The sequence below is a fragment of the Thunnus thynnus genome, chromosome 9 (assembly GCF_963924715.1).
Source record: "Thunnus thynnus chromosome 9, fThuThy2.1, whole genome shotgun sequence".
Classification (NCBI taxonomy): domain Eukaryota; kingdom Metazoa; phylum Chordata; class Actinopteri; order Scombriformes; family Scombridae; genus Thunnus; species Thunnus thynnus.
Window position 1 is genome coordinate 28,926,154 of NC_089525.1, and position 26,608 is coordinate 28,952,761.

The 26,608-nt window shown below is 39.9% G+C and overlaps 1 protein-coding gene across 1 annotated transcript in view; it reads right to left on the bottom strand.

Annotated features, from left to right (window-relative positions):
• Positions 1 to 20,156, bottom strand: part of ankrd50 (ankyrin repeat domain 50) — a 37,633-nt gene extending 17,477 nt beyond the window's left edge. The window contains exons 1-3 of the mRNA XM_067599978.1: positions 19,842 to 20,156; positions 17,266 to 18,396; positions 3,946 to 4,178 (exon numbers count right to left, since the gene is read on the bottom strand). Of these exons, the coding sequence (XP_067456079.1) occupies positions 3,946 to 4,178; positions 17,266 to 17,771 (739 nt within the window). The 5' untranslated portion in view covers positions 17,772 to 18,396; positions 19,842 to 20,156. The remainder of the gene's footprint in view (positions 1 to 3,945; positions 4,179 to 17,265; positions 18,397 to 19,841) is intronic.
• Positions 20,157 to 26,608: the final 6,452 nt, after the last annotated feature.

The window sequence follows — 26,608 nt, forward strand, 5'->3', positions numbered from 1 at the left end:
GAACAGTCAATTCTTTTTTTTTTTTTTTGCTCATCACCCTTCGTCTGTTCGGAGCGAGCGTGTCTTCAGTGAAGTCTCTGCGATTTATGAGAGGAACAGAAGCCGTCTAATTGGAGAGCACGCTGAGCAAATCTGCTTTCTGCACCACAATCTGCTGCTGCTGCTGAATCGGGACTACTTATTAAGACTCGAATTTCAGTTACAAATTTAACTTTTACCAGTTTTATTTAGTTTTACTTTATAAAAACTTCAGAGAGCTGTTTTATTCATTCATTCATTTATTCATTTATTTATTATTGATTTATTTGTTGTGAAATTTCAGTTCACTTGATAAGATGCTGCTGGGAGCTTACTGCACTTTTTTGTTTTAATGTTGAAAGTTCTCGTTTGTGTTATTCTAAATTGTGACACCAAGATTTTAATTTTACTGCAAATGCATATGGATCCAAAATATTGATTATCTGTGTCCTTGATTACTAATAATTGGTATCAGCCCTGAAAAAAATCGGTCGACCTCTAGTTTGTGTGCATGTTTATATTCGCCTGTGAGCAGAAAGCAGCCAGTCTTGCAGAAGAATTTCGAGTGTTGAACTAAAAGCGGAAGGCTGAATCTGGACAAAACAAAGACGCTGCTAAAAGCATCAGCGAAGGAGAAAGGCCAAAGCTTATTGTAGGTTTCTAGGAGCATCTCAATGCTCAAACTAAATAGGACTCAACTATACAAAGCACTAAATCTAGAACAGGATGTTCACATCAACACAAGCAACTCTACAAAAAAAAAAAAAAAAAAAAAAGAAAGAAAGTCATATATGCCCTTCACTCCTTTCAAACAGGGGCATCATATCTGATGTGTGAGTCTGGCTGTGTTCCTCTGTTCAAAAGGAGACTCGTTTTTTAAAAAAACCATTCGCTGGGCAACTGGAATATGAGCTTGATAAAAGCTTGGCCATCATCAAGGAAGTCGTGAGCGCCAGTCGAGCGTGCGAACAAGCGAGCGTGCATGCTTGCTTCAAGAAGAAAGAAAGAAAGACAGAAAGACAGAAAGAAAGAAAGAAAATAACTGCTGTAGATCAGATTGTTCCAACATGAATTTCCTTTCAAACCATATCAAAAACAAAAAGAACAGACAGCTCATCAGCCAGCAACATGAGAGGAGAAAAGGCAAATAGGCAAATCACACAACTCCCTGAGACACTCTGAAGTAAGTTACAGATAAAAACTTCCCATTAGCATTTACATCTGTGGCTTACACGGCTATATATATATTCCCCCCGGTGACACTGTCAACTTTATGTGCAACAAAAATAAAAAAAAATCTGACGATTCAAATCATCCGTTCAGCCCAGTCACAGCAGACAGCCCACACACACACCGCAGAATAAACCAGAAAATACAATTTAATGCAAATGGCTTCTGAAAAGGGTATCAAATATAAAACTTATTCTAACGTCTGTGTTGTCTCTGGGCTCAAAGTTTTTTGGAAAATGCTGTGAGGATGCTATATTATGCTACACTCCTGTAGCAATCCAGAATCTAATCTACTTCAGGCACCTACATGAAAGCTTTGATGTTAGAAGGAAAGCGTGGGAGGGCATGTCTTTGTGATTATGAAGTGGGCAGCTTGCATCACACTTGGTTTGTTGAATTAGATGCATGACACCCACTTAAAAAAGTCAAAGTGAGTTCTGGTGTCCTAAAACCCAACCCCCCCTCCCCCGTCACTGTCAACACTAATCAGATCTAGACTCATCTAAACTACACTTACAGCACTCTGACACCTACATTTGAAGATTTCACTTAATCCTCCACACTGCACCCGATCATTTACAACCTACTTTCAAACTGTATTGTTGAGTTAAGGTGTAAACACATGACAATCGTTCTAATGGGACACAGGTGCCCAAATTATACCCGATCAATACACAAATACATTTTAAAGGAGGATTTGGTTCTTAAAGCTCTGCTAGTGGCCCCCTACTTCCATCTTTACACCCAACTGGACCAACTGACCTCCCTTCCTCACAACTGCAATCGCTCTATTTTCAGTTCTTATAAATAGTAGAAGTATTTTCAGTACTTAAGTATCTTACTATTTAGCACAGAGGAACAGACAATGGAAACAGTATAAAAATACCTGCTATAATTAGATTAAACCAAACCATGTTCTGAAGTAATTTTTACTAATGGTGAACAATAACAGGTCGGCAGTTACACTTGACAAAACAATTCAGTGTAATCTAACTATTCCAATAATGACTATTTGGTTGAAAGACATTGTTTAAAATGAAAACATAATAATTGACAGCATCAAATAACATAATGGTTAGATCCAGGATGTAAGAATTATTATTAATAGGTTCGTTTAGAGCAAAAATGCAGAATATTTGCCGTTTCCAGCTACTCAAATGTGATATGATAATTTGATAGTATTTGATATGATAGTAATTTTTCATACAATGACTGATTAACTGATAAAGTAAAGAAAATAATTGTCAGACTAATCCATGATGAAGATAATGGTTACTTGAATCGCTAAATCTTTTTTTGTTTTATAATACTGTAAATGGAAAATAAAGTATTCAGACTGACATGTAAATGATCAGTTTTCTTTTCATTTAGATTTACTGAAAGCCAGCTGGTGTAAAACATGCCTACGCACCTCGCCGTCAAGCTTCTACTACACCTGCAAAACATTATGGCAAACTACTGAACATATGCCAGAGTGTGAGTTTACCACCCACTTAAAGCCAAACGCTGGTCAAGCTGGTTGCTGGCGCTAGACAAACGTGTTAGTCTCGCCGGTAATATTTTGAGACAGTAACATCTGAAACCCTCATATGTGTGTTTACTTTTATCTTCATCTTAAAAAAAGGTCCCTATTGTCCACTGTGCTCTCTCTCTCCATAACTGAGACGGATCAAAGCAAAACAGTATCATTCCTGCATGACACAGAACACAACAGCTTCTAAAAAGGTTCAACAAAGTTTGTATCATTCCTACGTGGTGACACAGCACGAGCAACTCCACAGAGAGAAAAATATGAAGACCAAGCCGAGAGTTAAACCCTGCTTCTGACTCTATGCTGAAATGCCACAGCCCCTGAGATGAAAACTGTGCAAAATTATAGTATTGTCCCGAATTAATATTAATAATACAATAAATTCGGGGCATTGTACCACACCTTTATGGGCACTGCACTATCATTTATGAGGTGGAAGGAGAAAACTACGTCATTCAGCCTTGAACCTGACATCATGCATTAACAGAACGGGGAGAAGCACAGGAACGACTGCTTGGACTGCTGCGATATTACGTAATGGTTTAAGAGGAAAGCCGAGGGCATGAGAAGCTCCCACATTCAGCGGCTTTGGAAAGGTAGAGGTACACACACACACACACACACACACACACAGAGAGAGCAGTGCGAGCCTGCGGAGGAGACTTCCTCCCACACAATCAGGTTCTTGATTAATGTTATGCCAGCTCATCACCACAGAGTAGGCTGCTGGAGATAATAGCAGCTGGTATGGCGCGGTGTCATAGGACATAAAGGAAGCGCTGCAACTCTAACAGAGGTCTGCAGTGTTGACCCTAATCTCTTTGGGCATGTCGTGATGTTAGAAAGCCTTTTACATCTGTAGTGTTCAAACTGCGTTGGCAGAAAAGGAACCACGCTGCGGGCTTTGTTTGTAACCATATTTTCAGGTGAAATGTATCATATTAAGGCAGGAAAATAACCGCCGCTGAGCGGAACAAACATGGAGCTCGACTGACAAGTGCGTGTGTTATCTCTTACATCATACCGTCTCTTCACATCAGCTCAGGTTAGTTGTGATTAAGGTATCACATTTGAAAGTATTTTGATAATTAACCTCTTCACTTAGAAGAACGAGACCTTGATCGACTGACAGCGTGACTCTCTCGAGAGCGACGAGGGATATTTACCTGTGAAAAGTTTGGTGATGGCCTTGTTTTGTCTGCGTGCCGAGCAGATGAGCAGCAGCCAGGGAGGCAGGAACTCGTGATGGCTGGCCAGGAGCTCTGCGATGGTCCTGGGGGAGCCGGGGGACGACCGCTGCTCCCCCTCGCCCAGCTGACAGCCTTCGTCGATGGAGTCCACCAGCAGGAAGAGAGCCTGCTGGGGAGGCTTCACGCTCAGGAGAGGTAAGAGGACGCATCTGAGGAGAAATAAGAATGATGGTGTTGTTAGGTTTTTTTATTCTGTGTCTGATAAGTTTTCAGTTTTTGATCATTCGTTTCTGAAAGCTCCATATAATCTCATTGAGGTAATTCCCGTGGGCAGTACAAGAGGATTTTTGTGAGTTTTGCAGTAAAACTTCTAAATAAAACTGTCAAATAAACTAACAAGCTTACATTTTTATGTTTGCTGTATGGACTTATTTCATTATACTGGCACCTTTGGCTCTTTATATGCTAAATTTGGTAAATACAACCAAAAAAGATTATTTTCTCCCTCATCCTCAACAACTCTGATATTGAAATGTTAATAAGTGGAATAAAATAATGATCCAGTTTCTATTGTTATCCTTCTCCGCATGGCGCAGGTTTAACTCCGGGATAAATCCGTCCCTAGCGGTTCGTTTGATATGATGCAACAGCGCCGCTATGACGACACACAGCGACGGTGAACGAGAGGAGCGATTTTCTCGAGGCGTACGGATCTCACTTCATCAGTCTCAATTGGGAGAAAGAGTAGGCGTTTAAATATGTCTCCATCCGACCCAAAACTGCATCCATTAACTTGCCCACTACAGATCTGAGCTCATGAAAACATCCAGAGCAGATACAGTCATTTATAATTGAGTGGGCCTTTTTGTTTGACAGAAAACTTTGCCCGTGAGCTAAATATTCAGCCTTGAGATGATATCAAAAGACGTAGAGAAAGAGGAGTTTAACAACTATCATGACAAATAAACAATTTTTTTTCCAAGTCCTCCAAAACCTCCCTGCAACATTAATATTGATGTCTGAATATGAACGCCCATTAAAACCAGCCCTGTGGCGTCCTGTGATAAAGCAAACATGATGCACAGCGTTCTGTGGCGAGCATCACGTCGATACTCAGCCGAGTGCACAAGTCTAACAGTTTAAATGCTACATTAACCTTTTTATCAACGCGAAAAAACTGCCAGCCAGACATGTAATCTACATGCTCCAGTGCTAATGTGTAACAGTACACATAAAACTTCACTGAGGCTGTGTGGAGTTGTGTTTGTGCTGGCGGGAAACCTCCGTTCCGCTGTGACTGCCGCCGACAGTTTAAAGTCAGCCATAAGACGTCCGTTTGGGGAAAATGTCATTTCCCAACTTGACTCATAAAATTACTTCCAGCTCGACTGGCAGCGATAAAGGATCTGAGGGTTTCATATTAGTGACATTTTAATCTGGGTCTAGGTTAATTAAACGTTTAAAAGGGGGGTTGAACAAATCAATTAATGAACCTGATTCAAGAGTAGAGACGGCTTCGGGGCCATCTGAGGTTTTTCATGGGTAGATGTCGCACATATAAAATTGGTCACCTTCCAGATGACGGGACGGTCTCTTTAACTACCGCTCTTCCTTTAATGGAACCGACATTGCTTGTAAGCTTTGTCATAAAACACTAAAATACTGTTTTAATGAGACTTCCTTTGAATGCTCAACAGCCTGTCACTAACCCTGTGGCTCAGAAGCCATTCCCTTCCATTATTAGTTTACATTTTACCCAAAGTTCATTATCTCCAAGCACATGGGAGCAGAAATGGCTGAGGTGAAGGTGCGTGTGTGCTTTCAGTCCAAAGTACTGGGACACACAGAAGAGGCCATGGACATACAGAGAGCATATGGACACAAATTCCCTGTTTGACAACATTTTCCCAAAATTATGTCATATAACATCATGCAGCCCTGATGACATTGCACACAATACACAGTATGTCAAAGTAAAAAAAAGATGTGAAAGTCTTGAAGGACAACTAAACTGGATTGAAAAGGTTTGGACTGATGATTCACAGAGTTGCCTGCGTGTTATAAGGGTGATTTCCAAGTGTACAACTAACCTTTATTTAAAGCACTTGAAATTTTCTTAAATGGCAACCAATCTAGAGTAAAATTAGGGCTACAATTTAAGATCACTTTCCAAAATTAGACTAAACTGTGAACTGTTTTTTTCTTATAACTTAATAACTGTTTAATGTATTGTAACAGTTTCCAAAACCTCAAGGCAAAATCTTCAAATGTCTTGTTTTTGTCCAACAAAAAAAGTAAAAATATTCACTTTGCAATTATTTAAAACAAATAAATGTAGCAAAAGCTGCAATCTTGCTTATCATCAAGTAATCAAGTAATCAAGTAGTGGTTTCAGGACTAAATGAAAGCCTCCAGTGTAACTTCTCCTCTGGTAGACGATTAAACATGTTCTTGCAAAGCTTCTACAAACTTTCTCCAAGCAGCTGGATCTCTCAACTGGAGAGTTTAAAAAAAGAAGATAGTGAAGGCTCTCCAAACCTCACGCTCCGCTGTGATGTTGCTCAACCTTTCAGAAACACAGTCCATCACTCCTTCTGATGGTCACAGACCACAGAGAACCTGCAGTGCCATCTGGGAGCCTTTTGCAAAAAAAGGAATGTCCACATCCACAGGGGTGACTGTGTGTGAATGGTTGTGTCTGAGGCCATGTTGCCTACTGAGACAATCAAATCCACGGTGACAGCAAGTGGGCAAAACAAAGAGCTATTCTTCTCTCACAATTCAGCTACTTTCAAGCTGTCAAAGAGTCAAAAGACAAGGGTTGCAGACAAAGAAAACTCCACAGGATGCAGGAGATGGGGAGAAAATAAGCGCAAGAAAAAGCTGGTTTAGTTTTCCAGAGGAACCTGCGGCATACCTGAGCCAGAGAATTAAAAAAAAGTAATTCAGCCACACACACTGTGGTCTTGGACATTTATACTGGTTATTTGCTTTTCTCTCAAGGCCTCAACATATGCCCAAGTTGATGCCAATTGCTATTTAAGACAAGAAAAAAAAAAAGAAAGAGAGGAGGGGGGGAGGATGTGAAATGCATCTAATGCACTCACCATCTGTCATGTTGCGATCTCTGCTGCGGCAGCCGTCGCTCCCACCACAATGTGCAAAGTGAAGCTTTCAGTGTGACGTTTAGTGAAGATGTCTGGGCCCGACAGGGCAGCACCGGGCACCGAGCCAGCGTCTTACAAATTTACACAGTTCATTTTATAGAGCGGGCGCGGAGCCTGAAATCCATGCCACATACCCAAACAACACCACACACACACTCGCATAAACACTGACCGAGATACGGCGGAAGCTATAAACACACGAAAGGTTGAAATATGCGATTCATGTTCGGCCTTGACACTGCTCTATTAATGGAAGGAGGACCAGTTGGTGAGTTCTCTCAGCTTCAAACGGATCACTGCGCGGGGTGATAATGACAAAGCTTTCCACCACGGTCAGAGGAAAACCAGAGAGGCCTTTTCATTAGAAGAAACCCCCCCCCCATCACTTCATTTAGCATCGAGTCAATTGTTAAGAAGCCTGCTCAGCGTCTTTGCGTAGTCAGGAGAGCTCGGAGCTGAACGACAACAGCTGACTCATGCACCGGCTCATCCAGAGTGAGAGAGAGACGACTATCTTGCAGACTCTTCCCTATGCAATTCATACATTATGTATGACTTCATTGCAAACGTCTCGTTCAGAGTTATCACCCCGATGAGGACAATAAGAGATGCTAAAAGCAAACGATCTAAACATCCAGGCTCAGACACTTTAACTGTATTCTTCCTGTTAAAATCGGCCATATGCTCTCGTTTCCTCCTCAATCTGTTATCATCTCACTGCAGCTTTTATCTGACTGGACATAAACTCCAAATCTAAGGCTTCATTACAGCTTTTGTAAGCGCTGAATAAAGCATTTTTTTTTAAAAGCTTTTTTATAAATCAAGGGTTTGATGCAGAGTGGTTACACAGGAGCTGATCTGCAGTTATATAAGCTGCGGACAGACATATTTACATTAATTTGTGCTGAGAGCCTTTCATTAGATAGATAACCCTTCTGAGAACATCAACCTCGCAGCAGTAAATCAGTCAAAAATACAGAAATGGTTATTATGATCATTTGTTCAAAATGACTGAGTGGAGAATTGAGTTTTAAAAAAAAATCCTCGTTAAGTTTGAATCACTGCATCGTGTCTAGACAGAAATTAACATAAAACCATGTCTGACATGAAGCTGGTTTGCCCACATTTCATATATCAGTGAGTTTTTTTGCTACACAGGTAGGGTTGAGAGCCGATTCCAGTCTGGATCCGGTTCAAACTCGGTGTCTGATCAAGATCTTAAAGTATCTTTTATCTCCTTCTTTTTGATTAGCAAAGAGCAAAGTATAAATCATTACGGGAGCCTTTTAGCTTAACAGCAAATGTGAAATCCGCCTGAAAAAAACTTGAGTTTAAGTTTGTTATAACTTTAGTTAATCAAAACTATGAAAAGCTAACAGATTCTTTAAGGATTCACATTTGATATGTTGATTCCATACTAAACCCCAACCATATGCACATACTGCACTTCTCTCTATTAGGGCTGGTTATTGAACGTATCATATCTATTGTGTCCATAGCAATGAGTATCGATAACAAGTACCGTGTCAAGTACCAAAAAGTTGGCATAAAAACACTTTTAAGGTTCTTAAGACTTGTTTCCTAACACTATTTCCTGATTTAAATTATATTTTTTTGCCAAGTTTTGACTTTTTGCATGTTTATTAAGTCTTTGTATGGATATCTGTGTACAGGAAACACACATTTGAGAAGTGTGGTTTATTTTGTTACATGAACAAAAACTGTTTTTTTGTACAGAAACACATATTTGTTAGTAAGACATCAAAAAATAAATCATTGTGGTATTTGTCTCCACCACATACCTCACCTCAATCAGTGATCAAAGCACTTGTTTTCCACAAGCTGTCAAAGATAGATTACCTCATATAATGACATAACACAGCGAAAAACTCCAATCACATTTAAACGCTCCTGTAAGTGTTTAAAAAGTGCTTGTTTCTACTTTTTTTTTTTTTTAAACATGATGGATAAAGAGATAATTTGATCTCGGCTTAATGGATTTGCACAATCAATTCTGTGCTGGATCTCAAGCAGACAAATGCCTCCAGCTGTCTGAGAAACAATGTCCTGCAGTCTGCTTGGTCAGGGGGGGAACTGAGGAGCGCGTGAGAGACACATTTCGGGTGACTTACACACAAAAACTACTTTTTCAAAACAGTTCCTCATGATTGGCCCTTACTAATGTCCTTAAAATGACAAATTTAAGTTAATATCTGATGATCTTTGAGACAAAGTCTTATGATGTTTTTTGATTGTGGACACTCTGGTCATGGGACTGGTCACATACAGTGATCTCATTGTTTCTGTAGAGACTGAAAGTGAGGGCTGCATCTGGAGTGTTGTCCATCTGAAATCTAAATCTCGTCCCCACCCTTCAGCTACATCACACCAGATTGGTTGTCGAGTTGCCAAATTCTTGTTGAAAATATTCAAATCTGGCTCAGTCGTACTTGTTTACCCCTATTACTCAACCCATTAATGATTTGCAAAAGTGTAAACATACCGCACACTTCTTTTCTGTGCAGCACACATACCTCAGATAACTATTCCAAATCCCCCGAGCTCTTCCCAACCCAGACGAGGTGTGCATTCCTGGCCGGCTATCCAATACTGTCAAAGGAATCTGAAATTTCATCCTTTTCAACCCCCTCCCTCTACTCCCTCTTCTCCCCGCTGCCACTGCTGCCACAGTTTGCCTCCAAAACACACTGTTCTCCTCTTGCTATCCTCACACTGCTGTCTATCTAAAGCGTGCACGAGCCTCGACACACACACACACGCGCGCAGTTTCGCAAGCATTTCAACACGGACAGGTAAACCTGCGAGGTGTCCGTTGCCCACCGGGGGGAAGGATTACGTATACAGCTTCAGCCCAATTCAACAGATTTCTGTTAACAAAAGACGGCAGTTTGAGCTGTCTGGCACAGGATAGATGAGCGATTAAGTCAATCGTCACAAATTGTAATTGACAACAACCTTAATAATTGATTAAAGGCTCTGAAAACAGCTTCTTACTATGAAAGCTGATGTCTTCCAAACCCCCCCCCTCCAAAAAAAATCTGCAAACGTTAGAATGGTTTTGATTATTTTACAGAAGACATCTCTGGATTTCTGTTTATGTGCTTGCTTTTCTAACTGCTTTGCTTTGAGCAGGCTTCAGTTGGAAAAAGGTGATGTCACATGTTTACACCCACCAATCAGAGTTACGCAGTACTAAATCAAAGAGTGATGACAGCTGTGGGGTGTTGTTGCTTATGTTACCACGCAACTATCAACTAAATGTGATGAAAATACACACATTAGCTGACTTATTTTTACCTTAAAACTCTTACTAAATAATAAATTATCATTGTTTATTTAGTAATGAATATTCAATGTTATCTAGAAACAGTTACAATTTAAAACCAAGTGTTCAGGGACTTTAACCAGATTGGTAATTTATCAAGCAAAAATGGCAAACTCTCATTGGTCCAAGCTTCTCAAAAGTAAGGATTTCCTGCTTCCATCTCTTCTATATCACTGTAAACTGAATACTTTCCATGTGGGACTATGTGTCACATCAACCACATGAACAACTTAAAAACTTAACTACGGGTTCTAGAAACATATGATGACCGTTTTTTTATTTTTAGATATTTTATAGACTATATTATTATTCTGACTGTTACAACAGCAAGTTATAGCCATAGACTCTCTGACTCCTGAATGAGTCGAAATGCAAATCTTCTTTTTTTAAACCGGCCGTTATTCAAGGTTGGGTACCTCCATATATGAGCTTTATTTATTGAGTGGGATAACAATAACATAAATGAGTTATGTACACCCACACAAGCACGTAGGCTCATCCACACACACACACACACACACACAAATAAACCCTTGCATAAACACACACACACACCGCTCGCCGGTGGTATGGAGACAGAGACTGGCCTCAGATTGCTGAGTCATCGTTGCAGCCGCACCAGTGCTGCTGCTGTTTCTCCTCATCTGCTCAACTGGAGTTGATGCGTCACACTGGGAGCCTTTTTTTTTTTTTTTTTTTTTGTTTCTAAAACGTGGCCCTAATCTGCAGCGAGTTTTCCACAGCCGTGCACCACATGAAAGGCACAGACCGCTTTCATTTAGCGTCCCTTAACCTCAATAAGTAGGGCAGCCCGATGTGCAACAGTCAAAAAATCAACACAAAAGAAAAAAAATAACCCAAAGCTCCCTTTCCAGCCTAAAAAAAATGTTGGTTGGTTTTAGTTGAGATTGAAATGGGCTCAAACTTTGAATTCTGTTCAAAATCAGACAAAAAGAGGCAACGAAAACATGCGAAATGACAGTTTTCCATTAATTTCACGTTATTAAAGGGTTTCTCTCTTTTTTAAGTAACTGTTAGATCACATGATGTCCAATCATTCTTATAAACGTCTTCAGATTTATTTACATCTCTGGCTTTGAAACTCACAATTTCCTACATCACCGGGAGCCAATAACGGCAATTCACTGTCAAAAATGTTCTAAAAAAAGTAAGCAGTGAGCCAGTAATGCCATATTGTTTTGTAAAATGACAACTTAAAAAAGCCAAGCAATAATCATGTTCTCTGGAGGCTACCGGACTAGATCTAATCATGCTTCTGTTTTGATTAATGTCACTACTTATCTAAATTACCAACAGTGATTTGGAACAAAGTAACGGGCAAAGTTTTACAAAGAAACGCTTGATGTGGCTGCCAGAAAAAAATAAAATAAATAAATAAATAAAATAACGTTTCTTTCTTGTAGAAAAATATCCAAATCTGCAGCATCAATTTCTTACACCGTGAGGGATTAAAACACTGCCAAGGAACTTCAGATCTTGTTCACAAATTTAAGCCGCAGCCATTCATCATTTCTTAAGTCCGTGCCCTTTGCACAGAAACGAGAAATTTGTCCAGCTGCAATTGAAGCTCGGTGGAGAACAGCCCGACAACAGAGCCACGTAAAGTAACACCTAGACTAAAAGGCAGTTTTTGTCCCATCAGCGAAAAAAAAAAAAAAAAACTGTTGCCTTTAGTTTGACCCACATGACTGGGTTAATTCCACCTATTTGAAGCTGGCTCTTTTGTCCTGAAAGGAGAAAGTGAGGCATGTTAGGAGGGCAGGAGGCTGTCTGCTTGTTGAAAACACATGGACTCATTAAAAACTAGAGAACTCCAGTCAAAACATGGCAGTGGCCTTTGATAGAGCCAAGACAGAGACTAATGCAGATGTGATAAAGAAAGAGGAATGTGCTTTGGCTTTGTCTACAAATAAAATCCTTGATGATACACTACAACCAAAGACTCAAACCCTTCAGATAGCACTGATGGCAATGAATTTGACCCATCCGAGCAAGTCTGTGCACTTCAAGTATCAAGTCTGTTGTGTGAACAAGACGTCGGCTTTTCCTGGTAGACTTCAAGTAGAAGACGAGCAAACGGAAAGGTGAAACTGCCTTTTGTCTGAACAACTGTGGCTCATGACCTTTGCTGCCCTGCTAATTCATTTTAGTAATGCATGACATGAAACATTTTATTAGGACCAGGCTGTATGGCTGGAATTGATATTGCACTATTAATATTAATTCATATTTTCCAATAATGTTATCATAATATGGCAGATGTATGCAACATCCCACATGAACTCATCTAACTGATGTTCAAAGTAATTAAATATGTTCCACTATTATGTATTACATGACCCCAAACTCTGTGTGTGTAATACTTCAGTGCCAATATTGTTTCTGATTGCAGCTTGGGGAACAGAAATTCACATAATATGAATATATATAATATAATATGAACATTTCATCTCTATATAATACATTCTATTATCTGTATTTGGAAAATGTAACAACCAACATTATACTAGCTTGATTAACTTGTCCATTTTACTCACTTCAGAGTGAATAGGAACAGTTCCTCTACTATTACTACTACTAGAACAGTGATAGAGAGAACATTTACTCAATATATTTAAGTACAATTTTCAGGCATTTGTACTGTAGGAGAGTCAAAGAGACTATCACTGCAGAAACAGGAGTCATGTCCTATGTGATATTTACAGGAATTTTTGAGTTTAATAGCAAGAGGAGTTTACATTCTACACATGTGGTTGTTTAAGGTTCATTTGGATGTTTTTAGATAAAATAACAGAACAGTTTGAGTGTGTTCAATGTAGGGATGTCAGTTTCTGTTAATTTTGCTTTCGATAGACACCCTTTCCGGTTAATTTTTAAGAAAAGTTGTGATATAGCTTTCATTTGTGAGAGCTGTCCAGCAGTAGGTTGTCAGAGCTAGCTTGTCTACCTTAGCTAGCTTGACTTTTAGCTCATCCTTCTTCACTTCAAAGTGTTTTTCCATGTGTTTAGTCACAGTGGCTCTCAAAAGCATAACATACTCGGGCTCAAGGTACCACACTCTACCACACTGATTGGCAGCATATCAGTCTCAATCGTCCAGCACACCAACTGTGTGATGGCCTCGGACTGGCACGCGTCACACTTTGTCCCCCGGCTAGCAGAGATGTGATCTTTGGCTACGACAGTGAACCATCCTCACACATGGCAGCCGGGTGTTTGTTCTTAATGTAGTACAGCATAGTGCTAGTACCATATTGGCCCAAATATATGGTGACCCTGATTATAAGATGATCTTTTCCAACAACTGTTTTTGGAAAAATAACGTTACTTTTAGAATATAATTTACATCATAGTATAGTAACATACTCACATACTCTCCTACCAGGCTCCTGGAAGCAGTCAAAAACCATTTTCTCCAGCTGTTAGCATTTATACGACCGCCTGTTTGTCTTTTTGAGCTACTCATCATCCGTGACAGTGGTATTTGGCAGCTTGACATATTCCGTTTCTACAGTAGAGACATCGGAAGACGCTTTGGACTCATTTTCTCTCGTCGAGAATTTATTTCCTCCAGAAAAAACATGTTACACTAGCCTTCAGAAAGTCCTGCAGGTTAAATTGAACTAATAAAACACTTTCAGGGCTGACTGACTCTAATACACTCACTATAGACAGACTATAAGACACTTGCTAGCCTAGCAACATTAAGGCTACAAACAACCCATGATGCAACACTCTGTGTAGGAGTTGGTTTGACACCAGTACTTTATCCAAAAAGAATATCTGATGTTGTGAACACAATTGTCTAGCTGTTAGCGGAATGTATATGCAAGATAATCTATAGACCGATATGCGTGGCAGGTCAAAAATATTCTCCAGTTAACCGATTAATCACTGACATCCCTAGTCGATGGCTAGTCAACAATTTCTTAGGTGGGTGCAGTTCTGCTGAGGGAATAGGGTTGCTACTTTATACTTTTTCACTACCTTTGAGAGGTAAACATTGTACTTATTTTCTCCACTACATTTATCTGACATTTATCTATAGTTACTAGTTATGTTGCAGATTCTTATTTATACACAAAACATATGATCAGCTTGTTAAAACTGATGCATTGTTACAGATTAAACTACGCAAACATTTAACAATAAATTATGTAGTTCAGACAAAGCTCCACTTCAACCTGCTACTACATTACAATATTGACACCAGTAAATAATATCTAATAAAGAACATATTTAAAGCAGCCATTCTTTTTAATGGGCACTTTTACTTTGATACTTTCATATATTCTGCTAATAAGACGCCTGTAATTCTACTGAAATAACTACTCACCTCAGTTATGTCATATGTTTTGACTGTTCTTATTTACATATTTGTATATAGTGACAACACAGCTGAGGTGATAAAAATATATATATTAAAATGGGAGAAAAGTGTAAGTGGAGGGAATTTATTGATACAGAATTAAAAAATCATGATTAAAATGTCAAAAGTCTGGTTGCAGATGCAGCGATGGGAAAAGCAATGATCAAGTTGTACAGAGTGGACGTAAACCCGTGTCTGAACCAGTTTCAGTGTATTAACACGCGACTGGTGATTACTATCAACAAACAGACTTGTTTGTCTTTGACTAGGCTAAAGAATTTGGCAGGGCCTCTTGCATTCACCCACTAGCTAACGTTTAAAATCACAGCTGGAAGGGGGTTGGTGGGGGTTAAAAGCTCCCCCCAAAAAAATCTGTGTTAAACAAGACCCTTAACTAAATGAAACCCATATAACTTTTACAGAGTAAAGTACAGCCCTGAATCTGTTCAATCAAAACAAGCGCACCCCTCTGTGAATTTTTTATTCCTGATGTAAATTAGGGGCCATAATGCTGGAATAATAATAAAGTTTTACACCCCTTTTATTTCTTGCCCTGTTTTTATTTTTATTTTTTTGAACGTCACTGCCAGATACAGCTGACAATCTTGGCTTCCTGAAACCAGATAGCATCTACAACACCAGGGGAGCTGTTAAGATTATTTGTGTACAACAGTGCCTGGGACGCTTTTACACCTGAGATGGCGATAAGGCATTCACCGAAGTGCGTATTTGGCTCAAAAACAAAACAGGCTGTGATGATAAGCCTTGTGTCTTTGTTGCTCGCAGATTTAGAGCCCATGGGGTTTTAAGTGCTCAGAATATTTGCCTCATGAGGCGAAGTTGAGCTAATGTGACTGTCTGCGAAAAGGCCCTCGACATCCACTGTGACACAGAGCAGAGCTGAAGTGAGAAGTCCGTCCCTGCTGGGTTCAGTCTTTGTTTATGTCCCTATGATAACCTGCCTTTTATCTGAGAGGGTCAAACTGAAGTCAGAGTCATCGGTAGAAGCGGCGTGATTAGGAGCAGATGACAAGAGAAGCAATCGCTTCCTTGGGAACAAGTGTGTTAAAAAAAAAAAAAAAAAAGCGTGGGTTGAGCTGTTGACTCTAGTGAACGTTTAAAAAATGATTTACCTTGCTGAACGTTTGACCTACTTTTCCCCTCCCTCTCCCCGTGTGTGATGTTGAGGTGGTGCAATAAGCGTCACCAGATGGCCAGACAAGAAACGTGAGTGTATGTTCAGCGCTGCATTCCAGCCTGTGTTGTACAGACTGCCTGACCTATACTGTGTAGACAAGTCGTGCAAGTAACCCACATGCACACACGCTCATGCGCAGCTCCTTTTAAAGCCTCTGCCTACAATAACAGTCCATCTTGATCGCGTTACATGCCCGGGCAGGGCGCTGTAAGTCCACAAGCCGACTGTACTTCAGTTTCACATGTGCACTTTATCGTTCTGCGGCGCAGTCACTAAGGTCAGCCGGTAAAGTCGCTCAGTGAGTGAGTTGCAGTTCAAACCTCCTTCCTCATTGAGTCTCTGGCCACCTGAGCTCAGCTGCGACTTAAAAATATCTGACCTTTCTTGAATCAGAAGCCAAGCAGGGACAGTCCCACCCAGCATGCCACACCGGGGGGGAAAACCAACAAAACCATGACATCAAATAAGTTGAGAGGCTGCTGAGGCGGAGCTATGCGATGAGTGTGAGCAGCAGTAAAAAAAAAAAAAAAAAAAGGGGGGGAGGGGTGCATCAGGGTCAGGAGGTGGAGTGGGGAGGTAGGGGGAGGGGTTGGCTTTGCGTTTTACATTTCTAGGCAAACCAGATTCCTAGATTTCCAACATTACCTGGAAACACCAGAGAGGAGTATGAGGGTCAAAACTGCATGTTTTTAAGGAAGATGTTACAAAGACAGACATGCATCATGTCGGGTAAAGAATGTGCACTTCTCCCCAACACAAAACAGCAGGTGATTACATGTAGAGCTGCAACAAGCTATTATTTTCATTTATGATTTATGTCTTTTTTCAATTATTTGTTTAGTCTTAAAGATAAAAATACCAAAAGGTGACATTTTCAAACAGCTCTTTTTGTGCAAACAACAGCCTGAAACTCAAAAATATTAAATGTATAATGATATAAAAACAGGGAAAAGCAGCAAATCCTCACATTTGAGAAGCAAGAACAAGCAAATGTTTGGTATTTTTGCTTGAAACAATGGATTATCAAAATTATTGTCTTCTTATCTTCTGTCGATCAACTAATCATTTCAGCATTACATTCACGGATTCATTCCTCCTCTGTCTGGTCTGAGTACCAATCAGTGAAATCACCTGGTTATAGTTGTTTTAAAAGAACAAGGTAAAGAGGAATATGATTGTGTGTGTGTGTCCTTACCTCTTGAAAGCCTCTGTAGGGTTCCTCTCACACTCTCCAGGCTGCAAAGTGCTCTGCACAGCTGGGTCGCGGACCTTCTCCTCGTATCCCGGCACCAGCCCGCTGCGGCAGATCTGAGCCACCAGACCTCGGATGAACCCGCCGACACACAGCGTGTCTGAGTCGTCTGCCCGGCAGAAGTGGAAAGCCAGGCTCTGCTGGTGCAGACCCCGGTGGGATCCCTGGGTCGACGTGGGCCATAACAGCTCTGTGCAAAGTGCAGTTTTCCCGCTCCCTGGGCCTCCTACCAGCAACACCCCCCAGGAGCTACCTGTTTTTGCAGAACCTGCTGTAAGGCTGCCGGGGTTAGACGCACCCCCACCGGGCGTCAGCGGAGGCTGCTTACTGGGAGTGCTGGTCACTCCACTGAGGCTGTTGGTTTTCTCCTGGAGGCAATGCTGGATCTTATGGAAGACCCACTCCCGGCAGTAAAAGCGTTTCCCCTGCAGCAAACTGGTTTGAGCCATTTTGATCTTGTGCTGCTGTTCCACCTATTCCTCCTCTTCATAGGGGTCCCTTCATTCTGCCCCTCACATTTTCATCTCCAACAAAGGCTGGCTGTAAATTCGAACATCCATTACGTCGGCTGCAAAAGTGCCTCTCAGAAAGCAGGTTGCACTTTAGCCGTCCTTGGTGGTAGCGCTGGGAAGAAGCCAAAATGAATGCAACTTGAGTGAAAGTAGAGAGGAGCCGCTGCAGATGGCAGGAAAAAGGAGCTGAGCTATGGTGCGTTACTGAATATCTAGGTCAAAAATAAAAAAAGAAAATCAAAATTGAGGCTCAAACCATAGATTTTCCACCAACTTTTTCCACAGCTTTCCCACTGGTTGTACTGAGTGCTCCTTGTTATTATGAGTGTGTTGCTTTAGCATGGCGCTGGGCATGGCAGGGCACCCAGCTCTTGAGTGCATCCACTAGCAAACTCAAGCCACCGCTTGATACAATTAGCCATGGGAGTTGCTGATATATTTCCGCTGATGCATTTCAGATGCTACCGGGGGTAACCAAAGCGTGTTTCCATTACATTAACATGGACGAGACTGCCAGTGCAGAGTCAATTTCTCCAATAACATTCTAAGTCTGGCTTTTCCCCTGGAAAACAGAGACAGACATGAAGGCTAAATTAGGACAGAAATCAAATACATCTTGCTGTATGCTAATTAGCCTCCTAAATTACTAAAGCACAGTGATTGGTGAGAGATATAATTTACTGTTTTGGAGCAGTGTAAATACAAAAAAATGGGTACGCAACTATCCAGGCAGGTTTTTCAAAACACATGCACATGTAAACTGCAACAGTTTGACGCTACCTTTTCATGATGCATGATACTATTTTAGATTTTGTTCAACCTACAACGAAGGGTTAACTCTGTTCCTCCAGTTACAAAAGGTGGGTAAGTTGGTTGCTTTTATCCTCCACTACCCACATCACTGCCTGCCCTGCAACTAAATTCTTGGCAGGGGATCGTCCAGTTTCTCTAGTCGATCCACTGATCCCCCCTTCCTTCCTATGTGGCTTTAAATCCCAAACAGTCCACATCCGTCCTGAATAGTAGGGGGGGAAAAGTCCAAATGAGAGGACCCCCCTTTCCTGCACTTACAGGGGCTGGTTACATGGGTGGAAGTGCAAGTTTAACCCCACCTAAAAAAAAAAATCGGCTTTAGACCTTTAGACAAAAATCTAGCAGACTTCCATCCAGAGTATAGCCTCTATGATAGTCAGTGATTAGGAAATGGTGTTGAGTGCCATGATGATGGATCTTTAAAAGGGGAAAGGTATTAAATCTAAGCTTTTCTTGATTAGATGTCTGTTGCTTTTTGATTAACTGCAGTTTTACCACCTTTTTATTTAGCTCCTCATCACTGCTTACAACTCTGCTTCTCAATACTGGAGCAAATGCAGCCTCTCCAGCCAAGAAAACACACACACACACACACACACACACACACACACACACACACACACACACACACACACACACAGTCTTTCTGGTTACTTTGTAACGCTGCCAAATAACAAGGTTTCACACAGGCTGCGATACATTTTCACCTTTCTGTCTTCCTAAGGCGCTCCCTGCCTTCTCCCTTTGCCTCCAACACTATGCTTTTCGAAATAGATGTTAAATATATTAAGGGTCAGCTGTGTTTTGAGGCGGGGGGCGACAAATATTCTATCAGAGCAAACGACACGAATTGACTCCAGTGACTGAAAAGCAGCACAAGTCTTTTGTATGGCCAGACAAACCTCACCCATTTCAGATTGGATACAATTTACACCTATGGGGGCTTTTTTTTAAAAAAAAAAAAAAAAAAAAGCCAGACTAGCTAACAATTGCATGCATTTTTAGCTACAAAAGACCACATATAAACGTTGAATGTAGCCTGTCCTGTTACTGCAGTCAACCAAAACTATTCCTTAAACTTCAATTAAGCCAATTGTGGAGCGTTTCACTATTTTTGCTACAGTTTCAAATGTCTCTCCCTCTCTCTCTCTCTCGCTCTCTCTCTCTCTCAGCCCCAAACGGTTTTCCTCTCACCTCTTGCCGATTCCTCTTGGTGTTTTTTTGGGGGGTTGCTGTGTCTGTAGTCAACACCCTTTCTGTCCACGTTAAAAACAAACGCTTCGCACGAACCATTCGACCGTTTGGACCGGTGCAATTCAAAGCTCAAATTTGTGCATTTGAGCAACGTTGGTGTCTTTCTTTGAGTCGGTCTTTTTCAGTCGGTGTCGGCTCCTCCTGCTGCCCGACACAGCTCCACAGTGAGCCCAGCCGACTGACTCTCCGCCTCCCAACACTCCACATCTCTCTCCACTGCATGCAGAGCACACACCAGTGAGCGGCGCAAGGTCTTGTGGGAGTTGGTGTTTTACCCTGTTGTCGCCATTATTTAAATATGAGGACAATACACGTTTAATAATTTTACATTATATATTATCTTCTCATTAAGTCGGCTTTTTATTCAGTAATTAACATAATAAAACCATGTTTCTTATATTTATTATTATATTTCTTATTATAATTTGAAAGTTTAATAAAATTAAAATAGCCCAATAAAAGTAGTGAAAATCTCTAACTGCTATAATAACGATTATTTTCATAATCTGTAAAATGTCAGAAAATGGTGAAAAATGTGGATCATAAGACGACATCCTCAAATGTCTTGTTTTGTCCCGACCAACAGTCAACAACTCAAACATATTCAGTTTAAAGAAATCTGAAAATATTCACATTTGAGAAGCTGGAATCAGAAAAATTCAGATTTTTTTTCTTAAAGGATGACTCCAAACGATTAATCGATTATCAAAATAGTTAATTTTAGTTAATTTAATAGTTGGCAACTAATTGATTAATCAACTAATCATTGCAGCTCTAAAAATCTAATTATTTGTGTTAGCTGAAGCACAGTTTAAGGTTTTGTGTCCATAAAACACAGCAGGTTTTGTAGTGAAGCTACTGTACATGTTGAATTATTGTTTCTTATATCTGAATTGATTGTTCATTGATACAGGTTATAGAACCTGATTATACCTATAGAACCTATAGGAATCTAGAAATACAGCAGATTGTCCTGCAAAAGTCATGTTGAACATCTTGCTCAAGAACAAAAAAAAAATAAAATTGGATTCTTATACTGGAACAGAGCTTGTTTATCCTTTCAAAACAGAAAAAAAAATCATACAATCTACAATACCGTCTGCATTAGATTATGGAGATACCCTGTATAAACCTCGGGACACTATCTACCACAGTGCCATTCGATTCATTACAGCAGACAGCTATCGCACTCATCCCTATTATATGTGTTATATTTTTATATAGAAAGGTCAGATAGTCATCACTGACATCCGGAAGGGACCAGAATACATATCTCTTCATTTACGGCCTTGATACCTGAGTTGCTGAGATATTTAACACCCTTAGTTGAGCTCAGAGCTGATAACCATGACAACAGATCACAGGGCAGGTTGGCTTTAAAAGTTCCTCAAACAAACTCTGAACTGGTTTCCGGTATGACGCACCTTAGTACTGGAATGAACTGCAACTGGAATTTAGAAACACTCATGTTAATATTTGTGATTGTTTCAATTAGTGTGTCTATGAGTGTTTGATGATTGTTTAATGTGAAAGAACTCTGCACAAAGCAACACCTGTCCAAGGTATCCTGGGTTCTTTCCCAGCTTGTATTATTTATTCATTCATTCATTCATTCATTCAAAAAACAGGCTCTCTAACTGGTTGTTCAAGCTGCCTGCATTTGTGCAATCATGTAGAATATAGGTGGTGTATTCTATGACATCTAAACACATCTACAGGTGTATTTTTCTTACTCATTTCAAAATGACAAATAAATATTATTAGTCAGTTCAGCCTATAAACAATCTTAAAATGAACTCCATACATGGAAAAGAAGCAGTGTCATACTCTCTATAATACTAGAAACAGCCAGGATTTCACAAATACTTGAATTAAATCCAAATCCCCATAGCTGCCACCAAAACAACTTTTCTGATTGTTATGTTTTTTAATTGAATTAACTGTTCAATTATATTTTCTTTAATTTTGATCTTCCTAAATGTTGATTCAAAGCCTATGCCAAACTACATGATATAGTTCTTGGACAAGTAATACAAAACTATTTACAATAGTTTGAAATTTCTAAGATCTTTAATCTAAAAAATACCAATATGTGATCCTGTGTACATGTAACCTGTTCTCAGGTCTCAAAAAAAAAAGATCTTGATCTCAATGAGGTTTCCTGAATAAATAAAGCTTAACTGACTTTACTAATTCAGTTCAGTTTGGCTTTATCTTGGAATTATGCTCAAACAAAAGAATGAGTCAAACATTGTAAATGTACTCCCTGTCCATATATACAGCATGCTACCATTTGCTGTTCTATAGAATTAGGTAATATGACATTCAAAAGCAAAATTATCAGGTGTGACTTATAGGAATTATATATTCCTGTCACACAACAACAAAATAAATGCAACTAAACTTACGCCTCTGTTCCTTCTCCCTCCGCAGATGTTATCTCAACACCTGAATGAAATCCTGCATAAAAAGAAATGATTTAAACACATATCACACCGCTACCTGCCTGAATGTCTGAACAGAACTTCCTAAATCCCAAGACAAGACACAAAATCCTGTACGATTAGTGAGACGATATGCGTTTGTATCACGGTGGCTTGATGCTCACACCTCAAATCTGTGGTTTGTTTTTCACACGCTCACAGGAATATTTTAAGATCTACCACACACACACACACGTCTGTTGTAATTGCCAGCATTAAACTAGTAGATGCAGATCTCGCTCTACATGATTCTTCATCTGTGAGAGTGTAGAAACCTCCTCGGGTTGAATGATGGCGATGTTGCTTTAATGGTACAGTGGAACATGTCTTTTAGAGTTGGCATGAGATACAAGAGATTTGATCTTAGAGAAATAAATTTCTCTCTGGTTTCATTAAATTTAAGGCTTTCCATTTAAGCAGATTGTGTGTATTTGTAAAAATCTGCCAAAGTTCCTTGATGAATGGATTCTGACGGCATTGATTTTGGACAGGAGGAGATTGATAGTGCACCACTGGAAAACTGAGCAAGAACCTGCTTGTAATCAGTAGTATTTTCTACTCATCGAAACACGGATTATGAAAAATCAAGAAAAGTTAACTCGAGTGCAACTGGATTTGCTTTTCTGTAGGATCGTTTACACCTTGAGAGTCGCTGAGGTCACATGTGGGTCATTAGTCCACCTGGCTGTCACGTGAGAGTCACACGAGTCTGAATAGATGTTAAAAATGAGAAGTTATCAGTTATGGTACATCACAACTGTGACCATTTGTTTATGAAATGGGAGAATTATCTGCAGTATATTGAAGACGCATTTTTATAGCAATATCCCCTAATACAATTAAATTATCTATATATAGTTGGGTACATATGTAAATATCCCAGTATTACTGTCTCGCTTTTGTTGTACAGCAATGTAAAAATACTCCATTACAAGTAAAAGTCCTACAGGAAAAATCCTACATAAGTAAAAGTACAAAAGTATTAGCAGCAAAATGTACTTGAAGTATTAAAGTAAATCATTTCGTTCCCCTGACTGATATTATGACATCATTAAGTTATTAATACCAAAGCATCAGTGTGGAAGCAGCATGTTACTGTTGTAGCTGTTTGATCTGAGGGGTTGTGAGATGATTAATGGGGGAAGAAAGAAGAAAAAACAAAGTTCAGATACACAAATCTGTTTTCAGTTTTTGGACTTTTTCTCGGATCATTTGAACATTTATTGAAATCAAACCATGTGTGAAGTTTAGAGGGAAAAATTTGGTGGTGACTATTTGGTGGAGCTGTTAACAACTCATCATCATCATCATCATCATCATAGACATCTGAAATATGACCCCAACTACAAACTGCTTTTTGTAAGACATCAAAAGTCAAAAAGGTTGGAAAACAACTAAAGCTATCAAATAAATGTAGTGAAGTACAATATTTCCATCTGAAGTGGACTGGAAGTATAAAGTAGAATAAGTAAGTACAAGTACCTCAAAATTGTACTTAGCTATAGTACTTGAGTAAATGTACTTAGTTACTTTCCACCACTGGTCATATGGCAAATAATGAAAATAAAAACATTCCCAGGTTGATCCTTTCATGATTAAACTCTTAACTGTGATGTGTTTGAAACATTACAGCAGACGTGCCAGATGTTGTCGTTGTTAATTAGAACAGGAGGCAGGTGTGCATTTTGGAATTAGGTTGTAAATTCTCACACAAGTCTCACAGCTTGGATATGAAGGCTTATCTGTGTTTATATTTTTGGCAATCTGTCCAGAGATTGGTGTCCATTTAAAAAAAAACAAAAAAAAAAACCCTGAAATAAATAAACCCCACAGTGCACAGCTTTGCTTCCGTCTTTGACTTGCGTTGCTGCTTGAGGCTAGAAAAAGAACAATGTTGTGTTTATTTTCTGTGTTATATTGCAGCAATTCCACCAACCAATCACTGCTCATCCTGTCAAAAAATGGCCTGTAATGGGTTTATTTCCTCTTCTTTTAATTCACATGGAATCTAGTAAAGTAGTAGCAAAAGTGTGCGGTTTTTTTTATTATTATTTTTTTTTTGTAAAGTGATTTCTCAAAGTTTCCTTTCTTCCTTCCAGCAGGGATGCACAAGGGGGCTTGCAGGTTGATGTGTTTTGATCTAACTGGAGGCTGCTGATCTTACAACTTATTTATCACTTCCTGGAGAATTTCTTCAGGGACTATTTCTTTCAGGTGTAGCTGCAGAAGCTTGTAATAACTGACAGTATTACTGATGCTGTCTGTGCTCACATGAAGATAATTCAGTCTTGTGTTGAAAGTCTGTTTCCCCTTCGAATTGTGTTTCCCGTACAGCACTACCCTCCATGTTTTGGGGTTAAGGCTTAATTTAGGTTAACGTTAGATTATGGTTAGGCTTCAAAGAGATGACTGGTCGATTCATCATCAGCAATCACTTGAAGTTGAGTATGATGGTCCTCCTGGGGGGTCCTTATTGTGGGTCTTCAAATGGCTGAAGAGGCCAATTGTGGAACCACAAACTTTCCTACAGCGTGGGCATCGATGTGAGGTGGTGGAAGTGGAACGTGGGGGGGCCTTTTTGGTGTGGACTCTCTCCTTTCTTTACTGGCAGCCTGTCCGAGATCGTCTTCATGGAAAACAAGCAATGCCAAAATTTTGGAGACTAAACGATTGAGAGAAAGCACATCTGTCCATGCAAACTCCTAAAATCACTATTTAAGATTTTGAGAGGAAGGTAAAACCTCAACTACCTCATCACTTAGTGGGTTAAACTGTCTAACTGAGAGGTGTGATTGCATTGTTTGATGAAGCAGATCACTGCAGACTTGACTCGGTGAGAAACATGACTGTGACTTAAACAACAAACAAAGCCAGCACGTCATATATTCTGAACCAGGCAAAGCGGGCAACTAGGGGCCCCAAAACTGGGTGTTAGTTGCAAATTTATTTAAGAATTAAACCAGAAAATATCAACAAAAAAGGGTCCTGCATTATTACCTGGTCTTTTTGCCCTGTCTTGTAGAGGGGCCTTGTTTGAAAATCTAGTTTTAAAGGATATGGCTGGCGATTTTCTATTTTTTTTTTACTATCAACAAATCTTATGTGCAGAGCCAAGCTAACAATAAAGTTTCTACTTATAAGTATTGTGTGTGTATCCAAAGCCTGTTATATCATTTTCCTCTGTGCCATAAACCGCTGTTGTTGTCCAAAAACTATTAAAAACCCGTCAATGAGCCACACCCCTTGCACCGGGTGACATGCTCCTTCAGCATGGTAGTTTTTTTAGAAACAGCTCCAAAGACAAACAACAACAACCACGTTTTCAGTCTCAGGGGAGAAGAGAATACACTGGGAACAGATTCAGTAACACACATGCTACGACACAGTAGTGACACGTCTGTAGTAGCATGGCCGCAGCAGAGCACATTCATTATAATCAACTGAAGCTGCTACGTTGACCACAGAAGCCACGCACACCCACGCGGGCGTCGCATGGCTCATCTCTATTTTTGTGCAGCTGGTCTATTTTTTTTTCTCTATGTGCAGCCCTCCAGCAGGTAAAAACTACATAGAACTGTGTAAAAATTATTAAAATAAAAAGCTCATTGTACCAGAGGTAGTTAAAACAACCTAGTTAATTAATTCAGTACCAGTTAATACAGCCTATGCTGCCAAACCCTGTATAATCAACTGCATTATCACTTGGCAAAACTCAATATGCATGCAGTGACAGAGATGGAGTCTGTGTAGCAGGTAGAAAACGAAGGTGCGTCTGTGCCAGGTGTATTTTAGCTGTAAGGCAGACGCCACTGCACATGCGCAGTAACACAATTCCATTTACAGAGCCTTGCTAGCTTGTTGTGCTACATATCACAACCTCTTGACTTAGCACAACAAGCTAGCAAAGCTTTGGATACACACACACACACACACACACACACACACACACACACACACACACAATATTTGTAAGTAGATTAACTCATCATTGGTTTGGCTCTGCAGATGAGATTTGTTGACAATAAAAAAATATCCCTTCATTATTTTGTTCTCACATGATGCATTTTCCAAAGGAAAGGGGCCAACTTTTGCCACAGGGCTCATATCAGTAAAACATAGTGGTGGACATTGTGACTAAAACAGCTGATTTTAAAATTGCTCAACCTGCAGCATCACTTTCATGCTCTAACATGACTTAAGAATACAACATTTCCCTATTTTTCA